The sequence below is a fragment of the Sceloporus undulatus genome, chromosome 4 (genome assembly GCF_019175285.1).
Source record: "Sceloporus undulatus isolate JIND9_A2432 ecotype Alabama chromosome 4, SceUnd_v1.1, whole genome shotgun sequence".
Lineage (NCBI taxonomy): Eukaryota > Metazoa > Chordata > Lepidosauria > Squamata > Phrynosomatidae > Sceloporus > Sceloporus undulatus.
Genome location: NC_056525.1, coordinates 29,822,684 through 29,836,087, shown reverse-complemented (window position 1 = coordinate 29,836,087; position 13,404 = coordinate 29,822,684). Strand labels below are relative to the sequence as shown.

The 13,404-nt window shown below is 39.7% G+C and overlaps 2 protein-coding genes across 13 annotated transcripts in view; one reads left to right on the top strand and one right to left on the bottom strand.

Annotated features, from left to right (window-relative positions):
• NCOA3 (nuclear receptor coactivator 3) overlaps positions 1–13,404 on the top strand; it is a 1,019,275-nt gene that overhangs the window by 644,509 nt on the left and 361,362 nt on the right. The window lies entirely within an intron of this gene.
• ZMYND8 (zinc finger MYND-type containing 8) overlaps positions 7,729–13,404 on the bottom strand; it is a 122,295-nt gene continuing 116,619 nt past the window's right edge. For all 11 annotated transcript variants that reach the window (XM_042465913.1, XM_042465917.1, XM_042465910.1 and 8 more), the window contains one exon: positions 7,729–9,164. In XM_042465913.1, the coding sequence (XP_042321847.1) occupies positions 9,063–9,164 (102 nt within the window). In that variant the 3' untranslated portion in view covers positions 7,729–9,062. The remainder of the gene's footprint in view (positions 9,165–13,404) is intronic.

Below are 13,404 nucleotides of genomic sequence, written 5' to 3'. Positions count from 1 at the left end.
CTTGGATGACATAATTGGGAGCATACTTATCAAATTTGCAGATGACACCAAAGTAGGAGAAATAGCTAATACCCCAGAGGATAGGATCAAATTTCAAAATGACCTGAATAAACTAGAAAGTTGGGCCACAGCTAACAAAATGAACTTCAACAGGGAGAAATGTAAGGTACTGCACTTAGGGCGGAAAAGTAAAATGCACAGATAAAGGATGGGGGACACCTGGCTGAACGAGACTACATGTGAAAGGTATCTGGGAGTCCAAGTAGACCACAAGTTGAACATGAGTCAACAGTGCGATGTAGCAGCTAACAAGGCCAATGCGATTTTAGGCTGCATCAGTAAAAGTATAGTATCTAGATCAAGAGAAGTAATAGTGCCACTCTATTCTGCTCTGGTCAAGCCCCACCTAGAATATTGCATCCAATTCTGGGCACCACAATTTTAAAAGGATGTGGAGAAACTGGAATGTGTCCAAATGAGGGTGACTAAAATGGTGAAGGGTCTGGAAACCATGTCCTATGAGGAACGACTTAATGAGCTGGGTATGTTTAGCGTGAAGAGAAGGTTAAGAGGTGATATGATAGCCCTGTTTAAATACTTGAAGGGATGTCATACTGAGGAAGGAGCTGACTTGTTTTCAGCTGCTCCAGAGGCTAGAACCTGGAGCAATGGATGCAAGCTACAGGAAAAGAGATTCCCGCTCAACATTAGGAGGAACTTCCTGACAGTAAGGGCTGTTCGACAGTGGAACAAACTCCCTTGGAGAGTAGTGGAGTCTCCTTCCTTGGAGGTCTTTAAGTAGAGGCTGGATGGCCCTTGTGGTCTCTTCCAACTCTATGATTCTATGATTCTATATGTCATTTATGCAGCAGGCTAGATCATCTCAAGATAGCTTTTAAAGGTCATCCTCTTAGCCAGCATATTTTCACATCAGATTTCTTGCACATCTACAAATGGCACAGAGAGACAGATAACAAAAATAAATAAATAAATAAATAAATAAATAAATAAAAAATAGGGCAGACAGTTTAAGACTTTGTTAAATCATGACAATTTATATATTTCTAATTAATAAAGAACATTACATTGATACACTCAGCCATCCATATCCACAGATTCTTTATTCATAGATTCAACTTTTCATGGCTTGAAAATATTTTAAATATATATCTGTATTCCAAAAAGCCAGCCTTGATTTTGACATTTTATATAACCAACATGACTGTACTACCCTGTTGTGTTTAATGGGATTTGAGCATCCACGGATTTTTGTATCTATGGGGTGTACTGGAATCAAACCCCAGAAAATACCAATATCCCACTGTATTTTTGCCTTTTACTTTCAAAGTTAAGAAGCATGCCACCAGTTTTAATCCATAAAAATTTTGGGGGATATACTTGAAGACTGAAGTAGCAGAGCCACCTTGGAACAGCTGTGGAAAGAACTGTGGGCTAAGACTTCATCTTACATTGTTCAGTTCCATGTTGGAGAACTTTAGCACAAACCTTGTCCCAAGTGACCACACATTCAAATGTATTAGTTTGTTATTACTACAGACTGACACATGATGGCAGCAAACTCTCAGTAATAACTCACAAAGAGACATCCTCCACCTTTGTCTAAACTATAGTGAGTTCTAATCATATCATTTGCTCATATCATGTCAGATTATGCTGGCAAATCCCTTTCCTACTTATCAGAAGTGAAATTGCTTTCATTTACTACTGAATCCTTTTTTTTAAAGTTCAGAGACAATACTACCTGCATCTGAAAGCTCATGTCATAGTAAATTTGTCAGTATTTAAGGTACCACAAGATACCTTTTTACAATTTTAGTGGAATAAACCAAACACAGCCCCAGAAACTGGATTTTACAGGGAGTGACTTGTCTAATTTTCATATTTGTTCTTAGCATTCCTTGAAAGTCAAGTGCAGGTTGATGTAACTTTCCATCAGTAAAACAAGGAGGTAGATCAATAGTGGTCATGTTTCAAGATAAATGGTTGTCCTGCTGTTTGTTGGGTCAACATTTTTGCCCATATAAAAGGCACAAACATAGAACCATTGATATTCTGACTGACAAAGACAGGAGGAGAAAAGTTAATCACAGATTAACTATGTAGGTAAAAGCTTGGAAGACCACTACCATGACAGCTTTCCTTTCATTACTTTGTGATGCTGTTTCATGCAGAACACTTAGGAATTGGACTCTATGGTACATAAAAGTCACCTAAACACAGAAAGTTATCATATTGAGTCAGATGTCTGGTCCACCAAGTTGAATACTAGCCTACTCTGGCTAGCATTCAGAGGTCAGTTGCATCAGCTATTACCTGAAGCCACTTTAATCTGAGATATTAGGAATTGATCCTGGTCAAATATGTATTCTGCCTTCAGAGACGTAGCCAGGATTTTAGGAAGGGGGGGGGGGGCCCAGACAAAGGGCCCCCTTTATAAGGGGGGGGGGGGGGAGGGGCCCCGCCGCACCCCCCTTTTTTTTTTTTTAGGGGGGGGGGGGGGGCGCCCCCCAACCCCCCCCCCCCCCGGCTACGTCCCTACTGCCTATTAACTATGGCCTTTTGAAAAAGGACACACAGACACCTTACTGGGAAAAGCAACTTTGCTTCTGTCATTCTCCTCCTATGTTTATTATCTTCCACAATGGAATATGCCAACACAACTCCCCCAGAAGAAACTAGTTTCCTTTAGACCACCATGATTTTGGGTACTAGTCATGACAATGGGTACCTAATGGAATTACACTATGGAAAACAGTCATTGTAGAATTACACTCAATGTGATCAAGGCTGCATCTGCACTGTAGAACTAATGCAGTTTCACACCACAGTGAGCCCACACCATACGCAGGCTCGTTATAGGCGGCTTCCAGCTTATGTGGGAGGTTGCAACATGCACAAGCCCCATTATATGTAATGGAGCTTGAGCATACACACTTTTTGCATTACACGGGGTGTGTGTGTGTGTCTGGAGCGGATCCCTGCGTAAGGCAAAGGCAGACTGCACTTTCACTGCCATAGCTCAATGTTATGGAATCCTGGGGATTGTAGTTTGTTGTGGCACCAGAGTTCTCTGACAGAGAAGGCTAAATGTTTCACAAAACTACAATTCCCAGAATTCCACAGCATTGAACGTGGCAGTTAAAACAGTGTCAAACAGGATTATTTATGCATTGTGGATACAGCCTAAATTGTTTTGTTACAAACTTATAGACAACTAGATCCCAGATCTTGCAAAGAACCCAGCCAGTGTGAAACGAAACAGAGCACTCTTCTTTGAGAAAGTCTTAGCTTAGAAATCCTAAAAACCATTTCATATCCTTGTCTTAACTAGAAATCTGTGGGACAAAAAGAAAGGGAAAGTAGTTCTTGCCACAGTAGGTGTTTGAAAACTAGAGGTTGTAATTGCAGGGGTGGAAATACATGGGTTTCCAAGAACATCAGTAGGAGCCTGAATGGGGAAACCTAACACAATCATGAGATTCATCTATAGGATGGAAACTGCAATACCTGAGGACTGTCTAAAGGCTTGCACAGACCTCTCTTTTGAGTCTGGGTTGGCAAATGTGTGGTCCTTGATGCTACTAAACTGCAACCGCCATCTTTGCCTGTGCGGTGTAGAATTAATAGGTATTGTAGTTCAAGAATATCTGGAATGTCATGTGTTTTACCTGTACCTTGAGTGCACCTTTCACTAGGGGAGTGATGAGCAAACTATGTCCTCCAGATGTTGTTGAACTGCTGCTCCCGTCAGCCCCAGGCAGCCAATAGTCAAGGACAGAAGAAATGGAAGTCCAACAATATCTGGAGGCTCTACAATTGTAGCACAATGATTCCACTTCGACAGCCATGGCAATATCCTATAGCTTGGGATTTGTAGTTTGGACAGTGACTAAAACTCTCTGACAGTGAATTCAAAGTGCCTCTCCTTAAAACTCCAAATCCTAGGATTGCACACAGTGAAACCATGTCAGTTAAAGTACAATCATAGTTTCCAGGCAAATGAAAAAAAATTTTTTTACAATGTTGATTTGCTTCCTATCACTTCTCGAAAGCTACCACTATATAAAGTGATGCTGTTGCTTGGTGCTACTACTCCCAGTATGTCCAGGCAGCATTGGTATTGGCACCTGTAGTTGTATTGACATTATAGTCCAAAAAAATTTAGTCTTCTAAACTCGCTCATATGAAGATTGGCCTCTAACATCAGGAATGGGTTGCAAGCACTCCATGAATTTCCTGAGATTGTTCCTGAATTTCCTGAGACTGAATAACAAGTTCAATTTTCCTTTTAAAATGGTGTGTGTGTGGGGGGGGGGATTAAATTCGCTATCTCCTGAACCATACAGAGATTTGAGACCTGTGAGACTAAGTGAGAGTAGACTGAATCTATAAAAGTTTATGCCAGTTTTTCTCTCATTTAGCTTCAAAGTTGTATCAGTATACAAAGTCACTTTGTATACTGATAACGACTAACACATCTGTATCTTAGTGCATGTCTATCTTGGTGCATATGTAAGACACTTCTGAATGAGTAATCTAGATATTCGTTAGGGAGGGACCTTAGTTTATCCCCAGCATGCAGGTGGCCAAACCACTTCAGCCTCCAGCTAAAAGGGGATTAGATAAGGGATAAGGGGAAAGATGTCAGCCTCGATGGTATACAGAACCAATTTCTAGTGGTCTGATCTAGTAACAGGTAACTTCCAATTCAAAAAAAGCCAAAGTGGACTCCAGGTTGTCAGACGTGGAACAGGCTTGTCAAGTTCAAGTTGTTACTGACATATGGTGATCCTAAGGTGAACTTATCATGTGGTTTCTTGGTAAGATTTATTCAGCAGTTCACCGTTGCCGTCCCCTGAGGCTGAGAGCATGTGACTTGCTCAAAGTTGCCTAAAGGGGTTCATGGCCAAGCAGGGAATCAATCCATGGTCTCTAGAGCAGTCGTTCAACACTCAAACTACTGCACCATGATGGCTGTCGTGCTCCATGCATACTCACTCACCTCAATGCTTGCCCACATCTTATTAATGATGGACGGCCACCTGCCCACAGTAGTTTGGTCAGCAGTGGACAAACCACTGTCCACATTTAGAGTTGCCATTGTGACTTGTACACCATCCCTGCTGATGGGTTGCAATTCAAGAATATTGGGAGGACATTTTGGCCTTTAGCTTTGTGGCCTATCTGGGCTGCTACAACTAGGCTATTATACTGATTGAAGTGCCAAATCCCTACATGTGTCACCAGTCTCAATCCTGACAGATGCAGCAGTGGTGGTGAGTCCTACTAAATCCTTGGTCCCCACTTGAGAACGTTGTCTGTTGGTGCCAGGCTTGATGAAAACTCACAGCAAATGAAACTCACAATTTAGCCACAATTTTCTCAGCATAGGTTCATGCTATTGAACTATTTCCCCTAATTTCAGTTTTTCTGACAGCTAGTAAAGATGACTGACTCGAGAGCCCTGAAATTCCTAGTAAAAGAGACTATCATTCACTCACTACACAGCAAGGTGAATTCCTCTTCATACAGCACTGATACACCACTCTGCGAAACTTTTTGATCAGTTTAAAATCAACTCACTGGTGGTCATGCATTGCCCACAACTTTCAGAACTGGGCCACAGATTTAAGAGAGATGAGCAAATCAGATTTTGAAAAAAGGTGTAACAGTGCTACTATTAGTGATCTCAAAATCTGCCTTAGTAATAACTTACTATTAACAGTTAACTCTTCTACTAAGTTTCCCACCTCTGTTGTTTAACTGCATTTTAAAAGATAAATGTAAATATTTCCCCTTGCCATGAATATCTAGTTGCAACCAACTGTAAACGGCGGTGCTCATCTCCGTTACTAAGCCAAAGAGCTAACATTGTTCGAAGACAACTCTGGAGGTCATGTGGCCTGCAAGAAATGCATACAACACTGTTACTTTCCCATTGAAGTGGTACCTATTTATCTATTTGCATTTGCATGCTTTCGAACAGCTAGCTTGGCAGAAGGTGGGACTAGTAATGGGAGCTCACCCCACCATGTGGCACTTGGGCCTTGAACTGCCAAACCTTCCCACCTTCCTATCATCAGAATTGGCGTCTTAATCATAATCCAAGTAACAATTGTGTGCACAAGTAACACATTGCATTTTTATATTTTAACAAAGGCATGCTATATTATTTTTTAAGTTACATAACATGCTGCTGATTCTCCAGACACAAAGAGAAAAATGAGATGAAGCTGCTGTCTGGAGATGCCCAACGGTAGTCATTCCTGGATTCCCATTTTATGTCAACACATGGCTGCATATGGCTATGCTACATGTGGAAAAAGAAATAATCCCCTACTAACTAGAAGTCTGCAATTACCTCCTATGTTTGTGTGCATCTACTTCAATTCATTTGGGGCCACATTTTCCTGCTAATGCTGTTTTGCTTACTTTTGGTGGTGCAGCAGCATTTTTTAAAAGAGCTATTTAACTCTTTTAAATAGCTCTTTTAAAAAATAAATAAATAAAAAAGCACTTTAAATAAAGTGAGATGTTTGGTGGTGGCAGCTGGGATGATACTGCCCACTTGTTACAGTGGTGCCTCTGGTTACGAAATTAATTCGTTCCGCGGCCGCTTTCGTAACCCGAAAAGCCTTCGTAAGCCGAATTGCCATAGGCGCTAATGGGGAAAAGCCGCGTTTCGTGCGAAAAAGCCGAAAAAAGCACCAAAAATTTTCTTCGTATCCCGAAAAAACATTCGTAACCCGGAACAATGATTTCCTATGGGATTTTTTCGTATCCCGAAAATTTCGTAACCTGGGTATTTCGTATCCCCGAGGTACCACTGTATAAGGAAATGGCTTATGAGATCAAACCATCGTTAAGACATTGGCTTCTTTTAGAGGCATTTTTATTTCTCCTCATGTTGAAGCCTCCTGCCAGCTCTATGATAGAATAAAAAACCAAATGCCTTAGTTAATCAAGTTTTTTCTCCTGTTGTAAGGTACATTCTATGGGCTATACCTACTGCAAAATAATAGGTGGCAAAGCTACTGGAATTTCCCACAGTCTGAAAATATTTTTCCCACAATGACTGACTTTTAGCTCCTCCCTGTTTCATTCATTAGTAGACATTCTGGTAGGTGCCCAAAATGTGGCATCTTCAAACCTGAGATAATCTGTAATGCCTTATACCTTTCATATTAGACTTGAGATAACAGCGTTCTCCTAATAATTTAGAAAATCTGCTCATAATTTACAAAATAAATAAAAAGCTTAACACATCTCTTAATCCTCTGTGTCTGCTTAACATTAAGGAGAAACATGGAGGTAAATGTGGATGGAAAAACGCTGAAATCTAACTACCCCACATTGGTTAACATTGCTTGGAATGACTGGAATTGACCACTGAACAGTTTCCACTGAATGTCAGACCAAGTGAAATAAGACTATAAATTAGAAGTGAGCATGCCAAATAGGAAAGCGTTTAATGCTGAAGCTACCAAGAGAATACAACTAAAGCAGAAAAAGTTTTTAAATGGGCATTTGGACAGCCTGGCTTTCAAAAGGAAAGAGGGAAATCCAACATCAACCATTTTTTTTTGTCCTAAAATAGTTTAATTAAGAAAGAATGAAAAGAAACGGAAAACTCCTGGGGGGAAAAACCCTGAGAAATAGCAAAACATATTGTGTGTCACCTGTTTTAGTCACAAAGAAACACAATAATCAAAAAAGATATTTAGTTTAATACAAATTTTATACAAAGAAAATGTGAAAAAATACTTCCATATGCTAAAAGCAATTATGCTTCACAAATAAGGCCAGCTAGGCTATCTTTGACACAACTGCAATTCACAAATATTCTGCTCTTGATTTTTTTTCCCTTCTAGTTTTTCTTTCTTTTCACTAATGTGTTTACTAGCTGGAGACTGTACAAACTGCATCCTTTATAAACAATGGGAGAAATCAATATGACTAAAATGTACAACAAAATGTACTGGAATGATATCATACAATTAATTTTCTCATATACATACATCACCTTGCTTTGTTCAATGCTTTTGTTTACACAACATACAAAATGGTACTACAGTATAAGTGTAACAGACAGCGTTTTCGTGGGTTACTTTCTCTCTCATACTGTACTGTTTCATGCTTACATAGAAACATAAAAATTCCATAATACATGCTCTAGCCCAGCAGCAATGTCCTTTGCCCATGTTTCCAGGTAAAAGAGTCCTCTCCATCTCTAGCTCCTGTTCCCTTTAAAAACATTTCAACGTCCTTTGGACGTATATGCACACATCACAACTGAAACAGAACCCAATAGGAAGCTTAGCCCAAAATATCCACTTTTAGTCTGTCTGGAATTATTGACCAGTCTATTCCAACCACACTCAAGCTTCCTACTTTCCTGTTCTTAGCATGAATGAAATTTTTAAACTTTTTTTTTGTAAACAATCCCTCTCATCTTAAATATGCAACACAAAATATGCCCTTTAATGTACTTGAGGTCCAAAGACTGGAAATTTTTAATTTGACAAATTTAAAATGGCCAAGATCCAGTTGCACAAACAGATGTGCAGGCATTATTGTCATTTCCAAAGGCAAGCCAAGTGATTCAGTCTTCTCATCCTTAAATCCTCGAGAGGAAGAATGATTTATGTGTGCAACTGCAATTCCCAGAAGAACATTTCTCTTTGTGGTACTTGTGGCAAGTCAGATTTAACCTTTCCTTCACCAACTTCCAACACTCCTTTTATGCTGAAGTCAATACAAATATAAAAAGGAGATGGCACTCTAACATCATCCACAAATTGTACATCATTTACAACAGAAGCATATATTTACCATACATTTCACCAGTCCTCAAGCTTTTTAAAGCCAGCCACTAATGCTTTACATTAATGTAGTGTAGTTAAATGCTTTGTATACATGTACAAAGCTAAAAGTTAGAACCTTTGAGGTTAATTCAATCAACTGTGGGAATTTTTTCTTCACATTTCTATTACAGAGATTATTATTTATTCCAACAGCTGTCGTGATTCTTTCATTAGCAGTTAGACTCTCCGTACTTGGACAGGCATTGTTGTTTGAACATACTGAACTCCCGTTCTCATTGCCACAGTTCCAGCTGTAGGGCTTACTACTACAGGAATAGTCTGTGAATTAAAATCAAGACACATGTCAGATTACAGAAGGAAAATGACACAAATGCAAGACTAATTATGTCAAAATGCCCGAAGCAGTTACATTGTTGGACAACAGATTGCCTAACACAAAAATAATATTCCACTAGAATACTAGCATCATAAATCACTTGATATAATAAGGGAAAGATTTTTTTAATGCTATACCAAATGTGGAACCTTTCTGTTCCTTCATATCTGATAAAATGTGATATATGTTTTTGAGGCACAGAATATTAATAATACACTACTGTTCTGTCATTGTACTAAAAAACAATTTTACATACATTAATTATAAATAGATTGAGATCAGATAGCAACACATGTAGTAGTTGAGGAAATAGGAGGAGTTTTACTAATTCACAGAATACCCTGTTAATGACAATAGACCAAAATGTTTCCAGAAAAGTTTAAATGCGCTCAAATAATTGCCAGGAAAAGGACAGAACAGTGTAAACACACAGTTTCAATGATGACTTAGTGTATATCCTGCAAAAGTGAAGCATAAAAAGTGGAAGTACATGTGGAGCTAACAAGCAAAACATTTTTGCATTATGTGATCTTGCAGCAATACAAAGAAAGAAATATCTCAACTTTTTTCTGTGTCATGACAAGAAAATAAGAATTGTCTTGATGGGACACAGCAACGTCCATGCAATGCTATCAAAATAAGATAATAAAAATAGCTAATATTACTACATATTTTGTCACACACCTGCACTGTCTGCCAACCCAGAAAAAGCCATGCAGTGTGAAGCATCTGGAGTTTTTCCTCTCTGCACACTTTTGATTTGTGATGGAAGCACATATTCATGCTTACAAAATGCAAGCATCATGCAGTACTCTTAAAAGTAACAGACTGACCATGCAGAGAACAACTGAACAGAGAGGAACCAATGTGAGGAGAAGGATTAGGCTAAACCCCTGCCCCAACTGCTGTTCTCATGTGGAAAGCAACAGTATTAAGAGAAGCACGTCTGCTATCAACAGAAAAAAATTGTGTTCCAAGTTACTTGAAGAACCTCTAGGCATAGTAGAGTGTCTCCTCTTTGAAAAACTGCTCTCCATATGCAGCTATGATGAACTCCAGAATAGGGCAATGGAACTAATAACATTTAATACAGTGTATTCTGTAAATTGCTTTTAGGCAAAAATCTTTTGCATCTCTGCCACCTAAGATCCATTAATTTGTTTCAAGAATTAGACCAGAGCTTCCCACGTGCAAACTGTAAGCTGAACTATGCACCATTAAGACACTCTCTTCTAGACAAACCTATAAAGATTATGAAAGGGGCTGAGCACTTTTAAGGCTTTAAAATTTATGAACAAAATCACTTATTTATCATATAATTCCAAAAGCATAAAGCTAAAACTTTTAAACAAACCATTTCTTTAATACCCACAATAAAAAAAATTCAGTGATTTTGACATGCTGTGGCACAGCGTGATTATCAGTTAAAGTAAGAATTATGAGAGCCTTATGAGAGTAATATGGAGAGTACATAATGTGTCTGGGGTATGGACAAAACTATTGTGAATTTTAGTAGAATTGAACATGATGCACTATGTCTCAAAGGCAATTCACCTTAGAAAATCAAGCAAATGAGCCAAGCCACATCTGTAGAACAAAAGTGAAAAACCAAAAGAAAATTCTTTGCAATTCTGGAAAAAAATGCAAAGTGAAACCAATGTGCCAATATTTACTCATCCCTCCATATTTGCAGATTTGATTATTCACGGATTTGATTAATATATTCTCTCTAGGAATATCTAGGTCCTCCAGTGTTACTCTATGGTCAACTTTAACTAACGGTCATACTGAAAGACCTAGAGATTCCTAGAGAGAATACTCTACTAGGCATTTGTAGCTCCTCCAGTGCAGTTGTATGGTGTCTGTTGGACATTGACCACAGAGTTGCATTGGAGGACTTAAGAGATTACTAGCGACGTATCATCTCAGGTAAAAACATGGTGTTCTTGTTATTTATGGCTTTTCCATATTCACGGTGTTCTTGTGCCCCTAACCTTAGTGAATATGGAGGAACACGTGTATTCAGCTGCATTTGAACTCCAACATACTTCTACTGTCAAGTCAGGACAGAAAGCAGGATAAACCATAAATCTCCCTAGAGGAGGACCATTCCCTCTGGTAGTCGCCAAACAGCAGCCAGTATGCGTGTCCAAACTCTTTTAAAACCAGAGTGATTCTCAAGAAGTTTCAAACTTATATTTATAAGAATTCCACTGGAGTCTCTTTTGTTGAATATGATTTTGGGGGTTGAGGAGTAATGGAAAAGCAAAATGGAGTTGAAAATGGGGTTACCTTTTGCTACCATATGACAATTACAGAAAAGGAAATGTAAGATGGCCAAAGACAGAAGATGAGGGTATAACAACCACCTTCATTCTTCTTAGAGGTGCTATGGCCAAGTTAAAATTAAATAGAAATGTAGTCCTGCAGTGGTCTTGTCACCTGATGTAATTTCCCCACCCTCCTCTTTTCTTCTCACCGGGCAACTGTGGTTACTTGCTGTTACTTCTGCTGCTGCTTTCCTTTACCTCAACCTGGCTCCCGCCATTCCCTCATGTTGGATGGACAGAGGGAGAGAAATACTGCCCCAGCTCTGTGCACCCTATATTTGTGTGTGTGCGTGCGCGCACACACCTCTGCCTGACCCATCCACTTCTCCACCTCTCCCTGCCATTCTGCTCCCTTCACTGGGGAGAAATAGCAGAAGTAGAAGCAATAACCACAGCCGCCCTGTCCACCATTCCCCGGGCAAGGGAGAGGAGAGAGCAGAAAGGGGCCAGAGACAACAAGCAACTGAATGAAGAGAGTGGATTTGTGTGGAGGGGGGAGAGGCGACAGAGAAGCTGACAGGACACACACACAGTGAGCAGAGCTCCATCCTCCCCCTCTCTGTCCAGTGTCAGGCTGTGTGAGGAGCATGGAGGGGAGATGGAGAAAGGAAAATACCACTTCCTGTGTTCAAGGAAAGGGCTTCTCTGTCTCTTTGTATGTCTGTTTCAGGGATTCCCTTTTTTTCTCAGGAAAGTCTGGCCTTTTTCTTTGGGTACCCCACTTATTCGACAGGGAGTAGAGCACATAATGTTTCTGCTTTCTGACAGTGCTCTGATCCCTAACCTGTCAAATGAGTGGAGGAGCCCTGAACACAAAGAAAGAACTGGCTACAGGTTAAATCCAGCACTGGCCCACTGTAGTGAATGGGATTTACCTTAGTTGTCATGAACAAGTCCCAATCATTTCAACTTGGGATTTAATAATAATAATAATTTTTTATTTATACAGTGGTACCCCGGGATACGAAAGCACCGCCTTACGAAATTTCCGGGATACGAAAAAATCCCATAGGAAAAAACTGTTCCGGGTTACGTTTTTTTTTTCGGCTTACGAAAAAATTTTTTGGTGCTTTTCGGCGCTTTTTCGCACGAAACGCGGCTTTCCAGCGCTAGCGCCTATGGCTTTTTCAGGTTACGAAAAAAATCGGGTTACGAACGCCGCGGCGGAACGAATTAATTTCGTAACCCGAGGCACCACTGTATGTCCCGCCTCTTCCAAGGATCGAAGTGGGATTACAACATTAAAATAATACAATACAGTTTAAGTAATCAATTAAATACTAATACTGAATTATACATCCCTATTAATTTGTTAAAATCTCCAAACATCAAATCATATACCATCATGATTAGGGGGGGGTCTTAATCATCGTCTCTATATCAAATCTGATGGGGAAGCCCGCCGGAAGAGATCTGTCTTAAGTACCTTCTTAAAGGCATCTAAAATGGTAATAAGACGGATTTCCTCCGGCACACTGTTCCATAGTTTAGGGGTTGCAACAGTAAATGCTCTGTAGGAAGTTGTGGTTAATCGAGTATTACAGTGTTTCAACAAATTCTTCCCTGGTGTTCTGAGTGTGCGGGGTGGATTATGTAGGGAGAGGCGTTCCTGCAAGTAACTCAAGCCCAAGCCATGTAGGGCTTTAAAGGTAATAACCAACACTTTGTATTGCGCCCAGAAGCTAATTGGCAGCCAGTGGAGAGATTTTAATACTGGTGTTATGTGGTCAAACCTAGAAATACCGGTGATCAATCTGGCTGCTGCATTTTGAATCAGTTGAAGCTTCCGAACTTGGTGGTAATAATAATAATAATAATAATAATAATAATAATAATAATAATAATAATAATA